At 40.3% G+C, this 20,373-nt stretch overlaps 3 protein-coding genes and 1 long non-coding RNA gene across 4 annotated transcripts; 2 read left to right on the top strand and 2 right to left on the bottom strand.

The window, feature by feature from the left end:
* Window positions 1-3,117: 3,117 nt before the first annotated feature.
* Window positions 3,118-4,397, bottom strand: LOC113467893. The gene is made up of 3 exons (XR_003391819.1): window positions 4,246-4,397; window positions 3,741-3,831; window positions 3,118-3,288 (listed from the first exon to the last, which is right to left on the bottom strand). It is a non-coding gene; the product is annotated as an uncharacterized LOC113467893 (long non-coding RNA).
* Window positions 4,398-5,431: 1,034 nt separating this feature from the next.
* Window positions 5,432-7,606, top strand: LOC103510276 (suppressor of hairless protein-like). The gene is made up of 2 exons (XM_026824368.1): window positions 5,432-6,502; window positions 6,593-7,606. The coding sequence occupies exon 1, from the start codon at window positions 5,465-5,467 to the stop codon at window positions 6,464-6,466; it is 1,002 nt and encodes a 333-aa protein (XP_026680169.1). The 5' UTR covers window positions 5,432-5,464; the 3' UTR covers window positions 6,467-6,502; window positions 6,593-7,606.
* Window positions 7,607-9,459: 1,853 nt separating this feature from the next.
* Window positions 9,460-11,328, top strand: LOC103510275 (suppressor of hairless protein). Its single transcript, XM_026824367.1, has one exon. The coding sequence runs from the start codon at window positions 9,530-9,532 to the stop codon at window positions 10,616-10,618; it is 1,089 nt and encodes a 362-aa protein (XP_026680168.1). The 5' UTR covers window positions 9,460-9,529; the 3' UTR covers window positions 10,619-11,328.
* Window positions 11,329-11,426: 98 nt separating this feature from the next.
* Window positions 11,427-18,473, bottom strand: LOC113467892 (myosin-VIIa-like). Its single transcript, XM_026824363.1, has 9 exons — window positions 18,444-18,473; window positions 17,150-17,267; window positions 16,337-16,463; window positions 14,860-15,029; window positions 13,815-14,026; window positions 13,139-13,338; window positions 12,518-12,615; window positions 12,000-12,169; window positions 11,427-11,540 (listed from the first exon to the last, which is right to left on the bottom strand). The coding sequence occupies exons 2-9, from the start codon at window positions 17,247-17,249 to the stop codon at window positions 11,427-11,429; spliced, it is 1,191 nt and encodes a 396-aa protein (XP_026680164.1). The 5' UTR covers window positions 17,250-17,267; window positions 18,444-18,473.
* Between the last annotated feature and the right edge of the window lie 1,900 nt (window positions 18,474-20,373).

The raw sequence follows: 20,373 nt of genomic DNA, 5'->3' as shown, positions 1-20,373 counted from the left end.
ATTTTCTCCGTCTTCTCCTCTTTTCCTCCTGCTATTTCTTCTTCGAACTCTATTTCGTTCTCCTCCTCGGCTCGAATCATTTCCAGTATGTCTTTCTCTTCTGCGTCTATGATGTTGTCCTCTTTCCTCCTGTCGAGCAAGGCAGACGCCCTACCCTAACTATAGGGTTGAAACAACTAAAGTGATAGTATTAGTTGTGTAGGAGTAGGAACTTTAAATCAATCACCAAACCTATGTATCTTGTCTATGTAGGTAAATAAAGTGTAGGTACATAGATACCAAAGTGATTTATATAGGTAAAACTTTTTGTTTCCTTGATTTGGTTTTTGATTTCAATCCCATTCAACGTACGAAACAAGAATGTACAATTCTAGATCATGGGAAAAAATTAAATCTTCTTAACCTTAAATTTGATTATATCCTGAGAAGTGTTTTGTTTTTTTGCTTTGTGTAGTTCACCCATCGAGGATTGTAAACAAAAAGTGCCATTTGGAAGCTGAACGCAGAATTTGGAAAATGTTGAATTACTGTGGGATCCTCAGACCAATAGACCATACAGCACCAAACACGGGCTCAATCAAGCGAGAACGTAAATCATATTCCTTTAACGTCCAAATGTCCGATTTGAATTTTCGTCCAATGATGACTGACAGAATTATTTTAACATACTCATACAATGATTTCATTCAAAGTAAATTAGCATTTTAGTGATGTGTCTGTGCTGAAGAACTTAACCTTAAATTTGATTATATCCTGAGAAGTGTTTTGTGTTTTTTTGCTTTGTGTAGTTACTGTAGTTCACCCATCGAGGATTGTAAACAAAAAGTGCCATTTGGAAGCTGAACGCAGAATTTGGAAAATGTTGAATCTGGATGGCTTGTGGATCTTTCTGTGAAGTTTTCTACAACTTACAATACATGTCACGATGATCAGTTGATATCTTGGGCACCAAGAGCATTAGGAAACCAGTGTGAAAATCTCTAACCACTTCTCCCGTAAATAACAAGGTTTGTATTAGAGTTGAGATTATCAATCCCAAGGTCTTCACTCCCATGATGAAAGACATCCTTTGGGCTTCTTATGCCTGTTCTTACCACAGAGAGTAATCTAGAGTTCAAGAAATACTGGCCTGTGCAAATCTAATGTGTGATGTCAAAGAAAACCCTTGACACTGTAAGCTCTCAGTGGCAAGATTGGCCATTAGATCCCAGAGGCATGAAAAATATCCAGAAATGGACTGACATAAAGTCATCATAACTTTATAGATTTTGGGGTAGTTTACCTAATATGTGATAGCAGTGCAATGGTTATAAAAAGTTGAGTGTCAAGAGTGTTTGAGCACAGAAATAAATATAAAACTACAAATAATGTATTTGGTAAGTAGCCGTGTGTGAACCCATGCTATCAAGTTCAAGTATATCATCCATTTCTTAATTACCTAGATTAAAATATCAGAAAATATTTCAGCATATAATAAAAGCCAAGGTTTTTATTCAGCTAAATGAAAATCAGTGGTAACATGCTGTTCAACTTGGAGAAGGTACCAGGTTTGATGCCTGTCATTAAAAAAAAAAAATAGCCACAGACAAAATACATTCATATTCAGTGGTGTAGTGGTCAAGGCGCTCACCTGGTAAACAGGAGGGCATGGGTTCAATACCAGCCAAGGTATGGAATTTTATCCTCAATATAATTTGAGAATTTGACCACAATAATAGTAGTAGCCTACTGCTGGAGTAAAGGGACTCTGGAAAACAACGTTATTGCTGTGGGAATACGCGAAACACGAGTCCGGCTTGGAACAGAATGATGGGAAAAATGACGATGGAGTTATGAAGGAAGTTGGAAATTAATATATTCCGCCGAGTGTGGGAAACCGAGGCAGTGATTTCACCGTTCTTGTGGACCGAGGTCTGGTGGAATTTAATGAGAGCAACTTAACTCGAATTATGATGTACAATGGTCATACGCTAAATAATATAACTAGAATTGTTGTATGAGTTGGGTCACTCGCAGTGGCGTAGCGTCCATGTAGGGCGTGTATGGCGGCCATACACTCAAAAATTCCACTCAAATACCCTTAAATATTGACTTTAAAAAATTATTGTATTCTTATTAGATAGATATTGTGATAGAAATTAGTGTCCGCCCTACACTTGGATTTAGACCACGCTACGCTACTGGTCACTCGCTATTATGATATTAATTACAGTAATAATGGGTTTAGGGAATGGGGGGCTTGGAGGTTATACCATAGTGCTATATGATTCATATGAAGTTGGAACAAAGTTATGTCTACGCGACATTGAAAGCTGAAGCTAACCCATGGACGCTTTTGCACTCAACTCAATTGTTAATATGTATTTAAAAAATAATAATAATAATAGAAGGGTGAGTATGAGGCCTATGAGGGGTTTCACCACTCGACAAGGTGTATTCCTAATTTCTATGCCAGCCACTCAAGCTCAGACCTTCTGTAATGGCGGAAAAATCTTGAGACCAAGGTCTGTCAGACAGTCTGAGAAGTGACTGTGGCGGGCATTTCTACGAAAATCTAAGGGGTGATTCTCAGGGTAAAACCCAAATATTGCTCTCGCACTTTAATGACAAAGGCCGACCCTCTGAATAGGCAAGGCTAGGAAGAAGAAGAGAATTCAATTTTCAATATATTATAGTTTCTCTTTCGTGTAAGAAGTTGCTTGGTGAAGAGAAATGTAAGAATATCATATTGTTTGAGGAAGAATAAGATGAGAGAAATGAGCTTGGTCTGAAAACACAATACTTGAATAATTATTCCTTCAACAATTGTAAAATGTAAATCAACAAAAGTTCCCAAATTAAAGTTTGTTCATTTCTTAAAGTGAAGGAGTAGTAGAAATCAAGGAGAAGGAAGTTAGATTATGATCTATCCAAATCAAAGACAGGAAGTTAGTGATAGGAACATTATAAGCAACATGACTGTAATGAGCATACATTAGACCTAGCTTAAACCTAACAGTAGTAATTACTTGGGAAAATATTCTGCATTAACCCATTCTGGTTTCATGTCAAGCTTTGATGCCTTCAATTTTGGTGGGAGTTTCAGTTTCAGTTTTTTTTCTTCTTCTTCTTCTTCTTCTTCTTCTTCTTCTTCTTTTTTAATGGCTAGTTAGATACCTACTTGGGTAAAATAAAGGATACCGACAGCAAGAACTTTGTTCTCCAATGTCTCAACAGGTACTGGTTTTCCAGAGGCTTCTAGCAGCTTCCATAGACCATTTACTCCCATGATGTAGATGTTTTCAAGAGCTGTGAGTTCAAGACATATTGCAACATACAAAAAAATGAAAATATGTAAGTAGTTAACTACTTATATGTATACAAGCAGTTTCTGTAGGGAAAGCATACAACTCAAGAGTGTGCCAGTTTCCCATGAAACAGCATGAAAAGCTGGAGTGACAGTTTTTTTTTTTTTTTTTTTTTTTTTTTTTTTAAATCACTCCTGCATGCAAAGAGTTTATTATTTCACTGTGATCTTTAAGCTTATACATTATTTTACCAGGAGTTTTTTAGGAGTTGCATTTTTTTAGACTTTGTATGTTTTTTGAGCCAATTACTCCACACTCAGACCTGTCAGAGAGTTGGAAAGTGTGTGGCAGAAAAACACTTAGTCAATACTGTCAATTGACCATGGATCACTTGTTCATGGACTCAATTGATGTTGACTGAAACAGTACACTGCCATGACAACATAGATTCACCTTGTTGGCCAAGTCAATTGATTGTATTGACTATGTGTGGACACAGCTTCAGACAGTCCAACAGACCAAGTTTTTGAGAGAATTCCATTCCCTGTAAAACGGCAGTTAAATGGTTCTTCATCTAGTCTTGAAGTTTGTTGATTAGAGGGACAAGTTGGTACCTACCTATGTTTCTCCAACTTAGGTATGGCTTTGGCTACAAACTGAACTTTATCTCAGTTTAAGTTCAACTTATCTACTGAACAAAATACTAAGTACATTGTAGGTAACTTTAGTGAAGAGCAAAACACCTAAAAAGTTCCACGTTCTTTGTAAAGCACAAAAGCCAGGGCAGTTTCTAAATTGAGTAAACAAACAAGGCCTGATGTATGCCATATTTACAGAAGTCCCAACATACCTACTTTCCTGATTATGGTTAGTAATCAACATCCTTTGGTAGGTAGCTACCTAGTGGATAGAACATGATTTATGTTCATAGATAAGGAAGTCAGTATTGGGTACTTACTTTTTTCCTTGATTCTATGAGATAGGTAGTAGAAATCACTCACAACACACAGGTAATTATTTAGCAACACAACTGCATTTGACAAAACGTACTCAACTATTAAGAAAGGGAGAAAATCACACGAAAAGATAAGTTTTCCGGCTTTTCCGTCTCTTTTTCAAAACTTGAATTTTTTCAAATTTTCAAATATTCCCGCGCGAATCAAAAATTTAAATTCAAGGTCCGTTTACACGATCCAGTCACGCGCGGTAAAAGATTACTTACTCACTATCTTCCTCCTCGTCTTGTACAGTCTGGGCAGGAGCGGGGGGTAACTCGAACATATCCACCTCTCTGCTTACTGAGGGGGGAGGAAGGGCCATCTCATTCTTCCCCAGGACATCATTCAGCAGCTGCTGCTCCAGCAGATTCTTCAGCAAATCAGACCGAACTTTATCCGCGTTCGAGGCAGCCTTGGATTTGAGGGTTTTCCGTTGCGCCTAAAGATGGGAGAGAGAAGGGTGAGTATGAGGCCTATGAGGGGTTTCACCACTCGACAAGGTGTATTCCTAATTCCTATGCCAGCCACTCAAGCTCAGACCTTCTGTAATGGCGGAAAAATCTTGAGACCAAGGTCTGTCAGACAGTCTGAGAAGTGACTGTGGCGGCCATTTCTACGAAAATCTGAGGGGTGATTCTCAGGGTAAAACCCAAATATTGCTCTCGCGCTTTAATGACAAACGCCGACCCTCTGAATAGGCAAGGCTAGGAAGAAGAAGAGAATTCAATTTTCAATATATTATAGTTTCTCTTTCGTGTAAGAAGTTGCTCTTCTGCTAAGGTCCTATTGACCAAAACACCCAAGTGGGCAAACTATAACCACTCTCTTCTGGTATACTTACCTATAGGGACATAAAAAACCCACTTAGAGGCTTAGGTGTAGGGTCAAACAGCAGCCCTAAAAGTTGGGTTAAGCTTATACGAATCTACCTGTAGGGAGAAGGAATAAAAGAGAAGAGACACAGAGAGAGGGGAGAAGAAGAGCGGTGAATTATCTTGTGAACCCAATCGATTTGTCACAGTTAAAGATATGTAGTTATCTATTTATCTTGCTACAATTCTCCCATCATTACTATCATAGTTATGAGATGGGACTTGGCTGTTTGATTAGACATAGATCACAGTAGATACATTTCTATCAACGCTTTATATTTCCGACTCGGATAAGAGAAAACACTTCATGTTGTCTGTGAAAATGTTTTATGGGAGTGGTCATGATATAGGTGTGTTTACCAGCAAGAGGATCAAAGTCATTTCTAAACCTTCAAAGAAGAAACAATCGCTCAAGAATGCTGACCTGTGTATTGCTAGTGGAACCAAAGTGGCTTTATTCAATCGTCTCCGATCTCAAACCGTGTCTACACGCTACCTGCATGTAGAGAATGGCAACTTCCATGCATCTTCTACACAATGGGGTGCATTCACTATACATCTCCTGGATGATGATGAGTCTGAGAGTGAAGAGTTCTCCGTGAGGGATGGTTATATTCACTACGGGTCCACAGTGAAGCTGGTGTGTAGCGTGACAGGCATGGCATTACCTCGACTTATCATTAGGAAAGTAGACAAGCAGATGTCTCTCCTGGAGGCGGATGATCCCGTGTCTCAACTACACAAGTGTGCCTTCTATATGAAAGATACGGAACGGATGTACCTGTGTCTATCGCAGGAGAGAATTATTCAGTTCCAAGCCACGCCCTGTCCCAAAGAACAAAACAAGGAGATGTTGAATGATGGTGCGTGCTGGACAATCATCAGTACAGACAAGGCAGAGTATCAGTTCTATGAAGGGATGGGTCCTGTGAGGACACCCGTCACTCCAGTACCTGTTGTACATAGCTTACATCTCAATGGTGGCGGAGAGGTAGCCATGTTGGAATTATCCGGAGAGAACTTCACGCCTAACCTACAGGTGTGGTTTGGTGATGTAGAGGCGGAGACGATGTATAGGTGTCAGGAGAGTATGTTATGTGTTGTGCCTGATATATCTTCATTTCGAGGGGAATGGCTGTGGGTGAGACAACCGACGCAGGTCCCTGTGTCCCTCGTACGCAATGATGGTATTATCTATGCTACAGGACTCACATTTACCTACACGCCAGAACCTGGACCAAGGCCACATTGCCCCCCAGCCGATACTATTATGAGACATCCAGATCATTTGACTTACCCTGGCTTGTGATAGTGATAGCTACTTACTAGGCAAAGCAATTGACTCCTTTACCCACACTGGGTAACACGTAGCGCCATTGACTCGTATTGGTCCATGGAGACTGGTACAGATTTTCAATACCCATGTTGAACAAAAACTTACCCACACTGGGTAACACGTAGCGCCATTGACTCATATTGGTCCATGGAGACTGGTACAGATTTTCAATACCCATGTTGAACAAAAAATGTTTTGTTACAGGATTTTTCGTTTAAGTTTTGTTTGTTCAATAACAAATTTTGCTAAAGGTACCTACAATACGTAAATAGGTACTCAAGGAAAGTCTCCTTAACTACATTAGCTAGCAGCACTTGAAGTGCCTGTAAAGTAGGTATCGGTCCAGATTAATGTTAGGTGAAATAAAAAGCACTAAGTAGGTCCTATGCTGGGATCTAGCCACTCGAGATTATATTATTTAAATAAATAGATCCTGTTTCATAGTGTTTTGCTCTGCAAAAGTGCAAACTTAAATTGACTGAAGATATACCAAATAAGTCCCTGGAAAATCCCTCTGTTAAATTGTTTTAATGGGACCATTTTCTGGTGGACACTTCTCTGTACTTTATACTTATGTGTATTTAATTATTAGACTAATTTATTGATTGAAATATTAAATATTTACCTACCTGATATTTATGAAATTAATTCAGGTTTAAATACTGTTCTAAATTTATACTCGTATGTATTTCTTCAATGTCAGGGTACCAAATTATATTATCCTGATAATTCACTATTGTATTTACTCTCATACTCAAAAGAACACACACGAACGAACAAACTCAAATTGAATTTGGAAAGTACTTGGTTACTCAATTTTTCTAATCAATTCTTTTCTCCCATCTTCCTTTCAAGACTTTATTAATTTTATTTCTTTTTCCTCCAGTTGTATACCTTTCTTGTAGTACTTGCTTTCGAATCTTTTTTCATGTAAATACAATTTTCTGATTTTGTAAATGTCCAATTTATTTGTACATATCCGGGCAGCCATTGTGTAAATAGTTTACATTGTACATATTTCATACTTCTGACATGTATTCTGTTTTATTTTTATATTTCGTGTGATAAATTATTTACAAATACAAGTAGACGGATTTTTATTACTCTAGACCATTGCAATGTGATTCATTTTGATAAACTACTTCGGTAGCATGGGGGTTTAGGTAATTGGAAGGGGGTGGATGTTTTTACTTTTATTTACTTAAGGAGGCCTTTAGCCTGTGAACTAGTATAGTAGCATACCTACCGCGCTGCCACGTTGATCTTTGTATGCCTTTCTGCCTGCCTTTATTTTTAACTTCCCTCGGGTTACGTCTGTGGCGGTAGAGGGACTTTTCAGTCTCATCCCATCCGTGCAAATCAAGTATATTCTACCTCCTGTACTTACTTGTTGATTATGACTTGTAATATCGTACTTGTACTTCTACCATTTCGAGAATATTCCATCAAGTTGTACCTGTGGGTTCCCATTCAAAACAATGGTAATTGTAGTGGTTGATAAGAATTGATGGGTCGGTGGTACCTTCAAACGATGGCACAGATAACAGGACCTGTGTGAAAAACATGCCCAGCACACAAAGACCCTGGAAAACATTTGACTGTGGGTAAATTAGTACTTACCTACCAACTTATACTTTTGTAATCCAGGGAAATCTAAAAAAAAGAAAAAAAAATATTTTGGTCAGGTTTGGATCACTAGCTTACTTATAGCAAAAATTGTTACTTAAATATTTTATTAGGAGTCTATTTCTATTCCATCAAAAGATGTTTGCATAAAAGCCAATAAATAAATACCTAAGTACTTAAACACATTCAGAATGGGAGTGATTTTTGAGAAATTATAGCTGAGCCAATAGTGATTTGTATGGGAGACTCTGGTCACAACACTTCAGCATCACAAACTTTCTCTGCAGTCCTGCAGAAACCAGAAACTGCTCAAGTAGGTATTTAGAAAAAGATCCTCCAGGCCCACATGTAACTCCAGAGTATACCAGTTTCCCATAAGACAGTGTTCAATGCTGGAGTATGACACATTATTTTCTTCCTTGTTGTTGTATGAGTTGGGTCACTCGCTATTATGATACTAATTACAGTAATAATGGGTTTAGGGAATGGGGGGCTTGGAGGTTATACCACAGTGCCATATGATTCATATGAAGTTGGAACAAAGTTATGTCTACGCGACATTGAAAGCTGAAGCTAACCCATGGACGCTTTTGCACTCAACTCAATTGTTAATATGCATTAAAAAAAGCCTATATTTGAGTTAGGTACTTGTACTTAATGAGTAAAAGATCGTTGGGCTCTTAATGAGTACTTAGTTAGATTAGGGTAGAAATCTGTCACCAGCTCGACCCAGTAAAAGCTGCTCAAAAATAGGTACTATACATGTTTTGATGACTTAGTTCTCCTATTTCGTCTTCTTTCTTTCTTCGCTTTCGGGACGATAAGACCTTACAGTTACAGTTCCCTCTATGAAGCCTATTTTTTTTTTATACATGAGTAAAAATAATTAAGTAGGTAGGTATTACTGTGTATTGTAAAACAATTACACATTTATTTTCCCTGAGAATTTATGTTTGTTTAAAGCAAGTCGGGATTATTACCAGTTATTCTATTGTAATGAGCAATAACAAACCCAACTATAAATAATCATGTAGGTATGTAAATCCAAATTTCAATTATTCCTTCAATTAAACATCAAGTACAACATACATAAACAGAACTGTATTTATAATTACGTAGGCAAGTACTATTTTTTGAGGTTTGACAGAGGGAACTGTAACTGCTATGGTTTTATCGTCCCGAAATCGAAGAGAGAAGGAAGACAGGATAGGAGAAAGCCAGCGAGGTAATTGGAAGGGGGTGGATATTTTTACTTTTATTTACTTAAGGAGGCCTTTAGCCTGTGAACTAGTATAGTAGCATACCTACCGCGCTGCCACGTTGATCTTTGTATGGTTACTACGTGAGGGAGAATCTGAACAGGCAGCTCAGCTGTGTGCATTCATAGGCATAGGGAACTCAGATCAGGATATGCAGCAGCTAGATCTAAACAATGGTAAGCAGTACTGCGCCGCCAAGACGCTTTATATTTCCGACTCGGATAAGAGAAAACACTTCATGTTGTCTGTGAAAATGTTTTATGGGAGTGGTCATGATATAGGTGTGTTTACCAGCAAGAGGATCAAAGTCATTTCTAAACCTTCAAAGAAGAAACAATCGCTCAAGAATGCTGACCTGTGTATTGCTAGTGGAACCAAAGTGGCTTTATTCAATCGTCTCCGATCTCAAACCGTGTCTACACGCTACCTGCATGTAGAGAATGGCAACTTCCATGCATCTTCTACACAATGGGGTGCATTCACTATACATCTCCTGGATGATGATGAGTCTGAGAGTGAAGAGTTCTCCGTGAGGGATGGTTATATTCACTACGGGTCCACAGTGAAGCTGGTGTGTAGCGTGACAGGCATGGCATTACCTCGACTTATCATTAGGAAAGTAGACAAGCAGATGTCTCTCCTGGAGGCGGATGATCCCGTGTCTCAACTACACAAGTGTGCCTTCTATATGAAAGATACGGAACGGATGTACCTGTGTCTATCGCAGGAGAGAATTATTCAGTTCCAAGCCACGCCCTGTCCCAAAGAACAAAACAAGGAGATGTTGAATGATGGTGCGTGCTGGACAATCATCAGTACAGACAAGGCAGAGTATCAGTTCTATGAAGGGATGGGTCCTGTGAGGACACCCGTCACTCCAGTACCTGTTGTACATAGCTTACATCTCAATGGTGGCGGAGAGGTAGCCATGTTGGAATTATCCGGAGAGAACTTCACGCCTAACCTACAGGTGTGGTTTGGTGATGTAGAGGCGGAGACGATGTATAGGTGTCAGGAGAGTATGTTATGTGTTGTGCCTGATATATCTTCATTTCGAGGGGAATGGCTGTGGGTGAGACAACCGACGCAGGTCCCTGTGTCCCTCGTACGCAATGATGGTATTATCTATGCTACAGGACTCACATTTACCTACACGCCAGAACCTGGACCAAGGCCACATTGCCCCCCAGCCGATACTATTATGAGACATCCAGATCATTTGACTTACCCTGGCTTGTGATAGTGATAGCTACTTACTAGGCAAAGCAATTGACTCACTTACCCACACTGGGTAACACGTAGCGCCATTGACTCATATTGGTCCATGGAGACTGGTACAGATTTTCAATACCCATGTTGAACAAAAAATGTTTTGTTACAGGATTTTTCGTTTAAGTTTTGTTTGTTCAATAACAAATTTTGCTAAAGGTACCTACAATACGTAAATAGGTACTCAAGGAAAGTCTCCTTAACTACATTAGCTAGCAGCACTTGAAGTGCCTGTAAAGTAGGTATCGGTCCAGATTAATGTTAGGTGAAATAAAAAGCACTAAGTAGGTCCTATGCTGGGATCTAACCACTCGAGATTATATTATGTAGGTAAATAAATAGAGCCTGTTTCATAGTGTTTTGCTCTGCAAAAGTGCAAACTTAAATTGACTGAAGATATACCAAATAAGTCCCTGGAAAATCCCTCTGTTAAATTGTTTTAATGGGACCATTTTCTGGTGGACACTTCTCTGTACTTTATACTTATGTGTATTTAATTATTAGACTAATTTATTGATTGAAATATTAAATATTTACCTACCTGATATTTATGAAATTAATTCAGGTTTAAATACTGTTCTAAATTTATACTCGTATGTATTTCTTCAATGTCAGGGTACCAAATTATATTATCCTGATAATTCACTATTGTATTTACTCTCATACTCAAAAGAACACACACGAACGAACAAACTCAAATTGAATTTGGAAAGTACTTGGTTACTCAATTTTTCTAATCAATTCTTTTCTCCCATCTTCCTTTCAAGACTTTATTAATTTTATTTCTTTTTCCTCCAGTTGTATACCTTTCTTGTAGTACTTGCTTTCGAATCTTTTTTCATGTAAATACAATTTTCTGATTTTGTAAATGTCCAATTTATTTGTACATATTCCTGGAATAGAAACGAGAGAGGAATTTTAGCAAAATTTATACAACTCACTTTTTTATATTTAAAATCTGAGTGTTTCACCGCCGTTTTTATGTCATGGCTATCAAACAACTGCTACATTAGACTCGGAGGCACAATACTTCCCATTCAGGTCCTGGGTCAACACGAGAACACCAGAAAGTAACCCGTTTTTTTTTTTTTTTTTTTTTTTTTTTTTTTTTTTTTTTTTTTTTTTCTTAAAGTCAACACGAGAACACCAGAAAGTAACCCGTTTTTTTTTCTTTCAACAATAAAAAAGAACTGTAAAGGGGTGTCGACCGGCCCATCGATCGATGGCCGATCGACTATGTGTGGACAGTGGACACACCTTAAGAGAGTGTATGTGTGGACAGTGGACATACCTTAAGAGAGTGCAGAGTTTTTAAAACTTAGCACAATTTTTTAAATCACCCTGTTTCTTACCTTGGTTTGAGGGTGGATCAAACTGACGCCGTGCTTATTGATGGCAATGAGTAACATTTCCGGATAGTTGGGTTCAGTCGTTTGTTTCACTTCGAAGAAGGCCGACCCAAACGTAGGCCACCGGTATATGATCTTGAGGAACGTGATTTTGGCGTCTTCCGGACTCATTCCTGAAGGAAAAACGAAAAGGATTTTTATCGTGTCACAAATATCGTTATCCAATTATTAGGTACTTTCTTTTCAAGCAATAATTCCCCTCAGGGAGCACTCAGTAAAACTTCAGGGGGGTTGCCAATTATTATTACACCTAGATACATTTCATGACTTGACTTGGACTCGAACCATCAACCTCTAGATCCAAAGTCCAACGCGTTAACCACTGCACCACCAAGGGTTCATTGCTTAAAGGAATTACCTAAAGTTCGTAAGATAAAGTTCGCCCCGGGCGGGAATCAAACCCGCGACCTAGCGGTTACAAAGCAGACGCGCTACCATCCAAGCTAACTAGGTTGGCTTACCTGCGTCTTGGTTATAAGCTGCTATTATACACCTCTTCCATTCTGTACTACTCTGGATCTTTATCGAGTCCGATGGTATTAGCTCCCTGAGCATTTGTCTGCAACATATAAAACATACAGGAATATAAGGAATTGGAATGCCAGGTCAGCCCGAAATCCCTCTTGCTAAAGAAATAGCAAAGGTTGAGTGCGAATGGTATACACTCGTAAAATTTTGTATCCAAAACCAAATGTCAGTCTAAAAGCAATCACCCTAGGGCTGATTGAGAGGCTGACGAAAAACGCCGATACCGTCTGAACACGGGAAAATGTCAAGAAGAACGCCGGAGATCCAGGGTTCGAAGTTTTTTTCGGCTCTGTGCTTGCAGTTCGGGGTGCACTCACCCTCATGAGGACAATTGAGTAGCTATTTTAATCGAGTAGCGACCAGTGGCGACATGTACCCTTTCGCATTACTTCAGGGCACATTCTTTTAGGTCCATGCCTATTCAAGAACGGAAAAGTCTGGTTAGAAAATTTCCGCCCTGGCGGGGATTCGAACCCACCACCTCCGGGTTGAGAGTCAGTGCTCTTGACCTCACGGCCACAGAGGTGGGCGAATTAATGATTTGATTTACTCACGGAATAGCCTGTAGTTCTTGTTTGCTCTCTCCGAAGCGCACTCTATACACAAGGGCGGCTAACTTGGCAGCCTCTTCCTTGCTGCACTTATGATAGCCTCGCAGTAACTTGGGCAACTCCTGGTGGAAGTGAAAGATGAGGTCCGCATTCCTGTCCTTGCCGGGAACGGTGTTGGTCCATAGCTTCTTCATGAAGAATACCTGGTGATAGATATAGTACATATAAGAGTAGGTATAATGCAATTAAGTATCTCGTTACAGGTAAAAGAGTGGAGCAATGAACTTACAGCCAGACTTACAAGTACATCAAGTAAAAGTAGATATAAGAAGGTACCTGTGGCGAGTTAAAACGTTCATGTTGGGTTAGAAATCAGAGTAGAAGGAACTAAGAATAGGAACTTATGCGGGACAATGAGACCTTAGCATTTACAGTTACCTCTATCAATCCTCTTAAAAAGATGATAATATTCCTCCCAGAAGGTATTTATTGTATACCTAAGTATGTTATTGTTAAAAATTAAAGCAAACTAAAACAATCAATCAATTAATCATGCTATTATATACAATGTTGATACTTTTGTATAAATTATAAACGAAATTATATCAATAAAGAGGTGCTCTATTCAACTGTTGGTATAATGGAACAACCTGTTCTAAGCTGACAGTCTAAACAAAGCACTCCTTATACTTATACATACCAGTATATCGGAGGGTGGTTTACTGAGGGTGGGCAGAACATACACCGTTTCGGCGGGGAAGTCTCCCTTCTCTCCCGTCCTGTCGCAGCGGCCTACACACCATCCAGAATTCTGCACAGTCTCCCCTGTGCTACCCTCTTCCAGAAGTATAAGGTCCCCTCGGTGGAAACTCAGGAATGAGGAACCTTCACCTGGGGAGAATAGAACAGGAATAATAACGTGAAATTTATTTATTTGATCCATATTAATTATTTATTTAATATACCTCATTTATACTGTCGGCTAAGAATAAAAGGTAGCATGACATCTTCAGAGGAATCCGGTCTATGAAGGTGAGAAAAACCTGCCAAATCGGTTCGTATAAAGATACACAGGTGTGCTTACGGGAACTTAGCCTGACGCACTGCCGTACGCTCAGATATGATTTTTAATTTCTATTAAAAACAAGTTAGTATTATAGGGAAGCTATACAAGGCAATGAGAAAGTATTGCAATGGGTCCTTGGCCCGTCCGAACCACAGTCAACCATCATAAGGACCTGTGCTCTGGTCTACTCCCTGTTTAAGGTCCCCTAGCTTGACACACCCTTGTCAGATTTCAGAGACTAGGTAACGAACAATAAAGCGATCTTGATTTCTTCTTCACATCTGTCCCTGAAATAAAACAGTTCTTCAAAGACGTCATTCCAACCACTAGTTTCACTTTTCTATTTTCGTTCTCGGAACCACTGGCTTTCTGCTATCCTGTCTTTCTTCTCTCTTCACTTTTGGGACAATAAAACCTTAGCAGTTACAGTTCCCTTTATCAAAGCGATTCAAATAAATAAATAGAAATAAAATAGGTACAATAAAGAAATTAAGATTTTTCACAGACTTACCATCTCGTGAGGGTCTCGCCTTTTTGATCCAGTCGGTCAAATGTCGTACGAAATCAAAGAAGAAATCGCCCTCGGGTACGGAAATAACTTTGTCGGCTATCTTCACAAACAAGCTGAATCCCTAATTGCTTTCCTTATTTTACTTACCCGGGGCTTTGTAGTCTTGCAGGGCAATCACAAAGCTCGATCTCTTCTTGAGGCCCTCCAGAAAATAGACGACCAAATCCCGAATGTCCTCAGCGTTGGGACTTTGAAATGTAAACTCCTCTCCTCTTACTGTACATAGGGTAAATGTTTGAGTGAACACTTTGTTGGTTCTGAAACAGACCAAATTGAAATTTGGAGTTAGGAAAGGTTCCGGTCAGGTTTGATCGTCATAAACTATCGAAACTCTGCAAAATTTGAGGGACTTGTGGTCCTGAGAACCTTTTGAGCTTTGTCCCTGTATAGCCCTAAATAGCAAAACTTTGGTCCGGAATAACAGCCGAACCGTACCTTCTGGAAACAGGGCCGTATTTTCTGAAAATATTTGAGAACCTTTTGAGCTTTGTCCCTGTATAGCCCTAAATAGAAAAACTTTGGTCCGGAATAACAGCCGAACCGTACCTTCTGGAAACAGGGCCGTATCTTCTGAAAACATTATTTATCTACATAGGTAATTTATCCAATCTTTGTGCTAAGTTTGAGCTGCTTTGGCCGACATTTAAAGTCCTGAGAAAGGAGAACTCTTTTTGGGCTTTTTCAAAGATTACACTCAAAATAACGCCCGAACAGTACACTTCTCGAGGTCCGGCCCGCGGACACTTTTGATCGTCATAAACTATCGAAGCTCTCTGCAAAATTTGAGCGACCTGTGGCTAAAGGTCAAGTCGTGAGAACCGCTCATTCCTTTTGAGCTTTTTCCCCGTATAGTCCGGAATAACAGCCGAACCGTACCTTCTGGAAACAGGGCCGTATTTTCTGAAAATATTATTTATCTACATAATTTATCCAATCTTTGAGCTAAGTTTGAGCTGCTTTGGCCGACATTTAAAGTCCTGAGAAAAGGGAACTCTTTTTGAGCTTTTTTAAAGATTTCACCCAAAATAACGGCCGAACAGTACACTTCTCGAGGTCCGGCCCGCGGACACTTTTGATCGTCATAAACTATCGAAGCTCTCTGCAAAATTTGAGCGACCTGTGGCTAAAGGTCAAGTCGTGAGAACCGCTCATTCCTTTTGAGCTTTTTCCCCGTATAGTCCGGAATAACAGCCGAACCGTACCTTCTGGAAACAGGGCCCAAGGACATTATTGATCTATATAATTTATCCAATCTTTGTGCTAAGTGTGAGCTACTTTGGCCGAAATAAAACAAAGTATTTTGTTAAAAAAAAAAAAAAAAGGAACGTGACTTACTTTTGACTAGCGGTCCGGAATAACAGCCGAACCGTACCTTCTGGAAACAGGGCCCAAGGACATTATTGATCTTTGTGCTAAGTTTGACCTTCTTTGGCCGAAAATTTATAATTTTATAGTCCTGAGCGACCTGTGGCTAAAGTTCTTATACGCTTTTCCCGGAATGAATTTTCATGAATTTTTGGTTAAAAAAAAAAAAAGAAAGGATCGAACCCGAGTCTTGACTTACTTTTGACTAGCAACGGTTGTGATTTCAGGGAAGGACAGCTCCAGCAGGACTTGTTCTTGATCGTCCACTACATACACTCCTGTCCAGTTGACAGCTATGATGACGTCATTTTTCGGTAGGTTAGGTCCTGAGGGGAGAGAAATTTCGTTAGCTAAATTCCCTTTGAACAGGAAGAGGGACAGAGGAAGACAACGAAGAAAATGGACAGATGACATCAAGGAATGGACCAACATCAACACATATGGGGAGTGCAAAAGAATGGCAGAGAATAGAGAAGAATGGAGGAATGTCATTAGAAGAATCTGAGCAACCTTCGGCTACGAAGACGCAACAACAATGATGATGATGATGATGATGATGATGAATTCCCTTTAGGGATGCGCTATTTTGTAGATTCGTATAAGTTTAACCCATCCTTTGGGGCATGTGCCTCTACTCTTAAGCCTCAGAGTGGACTTTTTGTCAACGGAGTTAAGCAGAGTAGTGCTATTTAGTTTGAATTGAGTTCTTACACCTGCCTCCGTAGTGTAGTGGTCTGGCACCGGTCGCTATGCGCATCAAATTGAACCCAAAAGTAAGAAAAACCCAGACCCTTGACAAATGGAGTGTGCCTGAAGGCATGTGATGTGTTACAATTCATTTATATGACATAGCTACTCATTTTCCTCACGAGGCTCGCGGAGGCTGTGTGAGTCCCGCAACAGAAAGTTACGGAATCAATGGTTTGCATGATACAATTTTTTTTGGCCCCGCCGGGAATCGAACCCGGGTTTACCGCGTGCAAGGCGAAAATTTGTAATAAATCAAACTCACCTGAATTCCTATAAGCTTCGTAGAACCTAGAGAAGAGGAGTGGCCATTTGAACTTGGCATAACTCACGACATCTTCCTTTACTTTCAATGTTTCTATCATCTCTTTCACGTAGTAACTCTGAAACAAATGGAATTTCAATGAGAAAATCAAATCTTGTCTCTTTGTGGAAAGCAGAGAGCTTTTACACAACTTTTGTGGGTTTTTCACAATTAAAGCATTACTAAGTGCCTCCTTTAGTATTAATTTAGAATTATCACTGAAGCATATCGATTTGGGATACCAAAGTTAAGGGAGACCAAAGTCAAGATGGAGAGATAAAATAAATAAATGCCGTTTCTTTGTGTTACTATATCACAGCTTTGGTGCTCACTGCAGTATTGTAGGATTTTCCAAATATCTCAATAGACCACTCTTAATGTTTACCTACCATGCTGGCACCGGTCGCTACATATAAGCATTTATGTTATACATAGCTACTCATTTTCCTCACGAGGCTGAGTGGGCCCCGCAACAGCCAGTCATTATATCACAGCTTTGGTGCTCACTGCAGCATTGTAGGATTTTCCAAATATCTCAATAGACCACTCTTAATGTTTACCCAGCATGGTAGGCACCGGTCGCTACATATAAGCATTTATGTTATACATAGCTACTCATTTTCCTCACGAGGCTGAGTGGGCCCCGCAACAACCAGTCACGGAATCACTCATTTGCATGATGCAAATTTTTGGACTCCGCCGGGAATCGAACCCGGGTCTCCAGCGTGCAAGGCGAGCGCAGTGACCACTAAGCTATGGGAGCTGACATTTAACAACAAATAAAACAGAACCATTTTTACTTTCCTTATCCTACAATAGGAAAAGTATTGTATAACTGTATTTTACTATGTGATTTTTCCCAGTCATCATAAGAAATTTCCCTTTGGACTAGTTTGGACAATGGCACCCTACCACACCCGCTGCCAGTCTAAACTAGTCCAAGAGAAATTTCGTATCTAGGCGCACGGCAGTGCGCCAGGCCAAGTTCCGGCCTGAGCATGCCAGTGTGTTATATTACACGAAGCATTTCGACGCATTTTTCACTCGTATCATCAATTCACACTGGTAATGAAGTCACTGATCGCTACACGATTAAAGTAGATACTCAAGTGTGAACGCCCGAGCTCCAAGCAGAACCGAAAAATCTTCGAACCCGGAACCTCCGGCGTACAAGCCTAGTGAGATACCCACTCGGCCACGGAGGCTACTACTTAACCCTTTAATTCAACATTCGAAAGGAATTGACATTACATACCTTATTGTAGGCATGAACGATGAGGGTGGCCGCCAGTCACGGAATCACTCATTTGCATGATGCAAATTTTTTGACTCCGCCGGGAATCGAACCCAGGTCTCCAGCGTGCAAGGCGAGCGCAGTGACCACTACGCTATGGGAGCTGACATTTAACAACAAATAAAACAGAACCATTTTTACGTTCCGTATCCTATAATAGGAAAAGTATTGTATAGCTGTATTTTATTATGTATTGTGATTTTTTTCCAGTCATTATAAGAAATTTCCCTTTGGACTAGTTTGGACAATGGCACCCTACCACACCCGCTGCCAGTCTAAACTAGTCCAAGAGAAATTTCGTATGATGACTGAAAAAAAGTCACATAATAAAATACAGCTTCTTTTGACATACCTTGGCCTGCAGTTTCCTGAGCAGGGGCATCTTCATTGGTTCGCGCGTATGTCGCCAGAGGTCGTCACCAGATCGCCTAGCCGGGTTCAAGGTCAACGCTTTGGACATGGTTCGTTTCGGGGGAGTAGCTTCTCTAGATTGGACGTAGGTCTGGTTTCTAGCCAGGACTGATAGGAATCTGCCGTGTATTCTTCATCCTGCAGGCGACGTCTTACATCCTCGCCCAGCTTGTTCTTGCGTTTCAGAGTGAGAGAGACCAGCTTATGTCGGATAGACCGAGGCTTGGCCTTCATGAATGTTTCCTGGAATGGGGGGATTGGGAAATAGTAATCAATTAATCATACAAGATACAAGACTTGGATACATATAAAAAAAAAAGTGTCCAACTGCCCGTACAAAATCACATTTTTGATTAGCGTCCTGAACGGATAAGGTTCGTTCTCGGAACGGCTGACTTTTTCCTATCCCGTCCTCCTTCTGTTTTCGTTTTCAGAAGTGATTATAGTAAATCCTTAGAAGTTTCAGTTCCCTCGATCAAACATATTGGGAGGAAAAAACCATCGTTCAATCCCAATGTTTACCTACCGTGTCGGATAGACCGAGGCTTGGCCTTCATGAATGTTTCCTGGAATGGGGGGAGTGGGAAATAGTAATCAGTAATCAATTAATCATACAAGACTTGGATACACATTTAAAAAAAAGTGTACAACTGCCCGTACAAAATCACATTTTTGATTAGAGTCCTGAACGGATAAGGTTCGTTCTCGGAACAGCTGACTTTTTCCTATCCCGTCCTCCTTCTGTTTTCGTTTTCAGAAGGATAAGATATTATAGTAAATCCTTAGAAGTTTCAGTTCCCTCGATCAAACATATTGGGAGGAAAAAACCATCGTTCAATCCCAATGTTTACCTACCGGGTCCCAATGTCTAAATCGTTCCCTATGTCTACCTACCGGGTCCCAATGTCTACATCGTTCCCTATGTCTACCTACCGGGTCCCAATGTCTACATGGTTCCATAGGTCTACCTACCGGGTCCCAATGTCTACATCGTTCCCTATGTCTACCTACCGGGTCCCAATGTCTACATGGTTCCATAGGTCTACCTACCGGGTCCCAATGTCTACATCGTTCCCTATGTCTACCTACCGGGTCCCAATGTCTACATCGTTCCCTATGTCTACCTACCGGGTCCCAATGTCTACATCGTTCCATAGGTCTACCTACCGGGTCCCAATGTCTACATCGTTCCCTATGTCTACCTACCGGGTCCCAATGTCTACATCGTTCCCTATGTCTACCTACCGGGTCCCAATGTCTACATCGTTCCCTAGGTCTACCTACCGGGTCCATCCCCATCATCTGTGCCTCCTGGAACTCCTTGCTCCGTATAAAGTTTCTGCCCAGGGTGGCTGTCACCTTACGAGTCGCGAGTACCGCGAACAAATCGCGAATGCCGCGGACAAGTCGCGAATACCGCGAACAAATCGCGAATACCGCGAACAAATCGCGAATACCGCGAACAAATCGCGAATACCGC

This window comes from Diaphorina citri, unplaced genomic scaffold, assembly GCF_000475195.1.
Source record: "Diaphorina citri unplaced genomic scaffold, Diaci psyllid genome assembly version 1.1 scaffold579, whole genome shotgun sequence".
In the NCBI taxonomy this organism is placed as follows: Eukaryota; Metazoa; Arthropoda; class Insecta; order Hemiptera; family Psyllidae; genus Diaphorina; species Diaphorina citri.
Note: the sequence above shows the minus strand (reverse complement) of the source record. Positions and strands in the feature narration are given on the sequence as shown.

What these genes read in the sequence shown, in the direction of transcription:
- LOC103510276 (XM_026824368.1), top strand. Translation starts at nt 5,465, where the DNA reads ATGTTGTCTGTGAAAATGTTTTATGGGAGTGGTCATGATATAGGTGTG.
- LOC103510275 (XM_026824367.1), top strand. Translation starts at nt 9,530, where the DNA reads ATGCAGCAGCTAGATCTAAACAATGGTAAGCAGTACTGCGCCGCCAAG.
- LOC113467892 (XM_026824363.1), bottom strand. Translation starts at nt 17,249, where the DNA reads ATGATAGAAACATTGAAAGTAAAGGAAGATGTCGTGAGTTATGCCAAG. An exon ending in TATGTATAAGTATAAGGAGT is followed by an intron (nt 13,339 to 13,814) that starts GCTTTGTTTAGA and finishes ATCTATCACCAG; the next exon opens with GTATTCTTCATGAAGAAGCT. An exon ending in TGATCCACCCTCAAACCAAG is followed by an intron (nt 11,541 to 11,999) that starts GTAAGAAACAGG and finishes TTTCTATTCCAG; the next exon opens with GAATATGTACAAATAAATTG.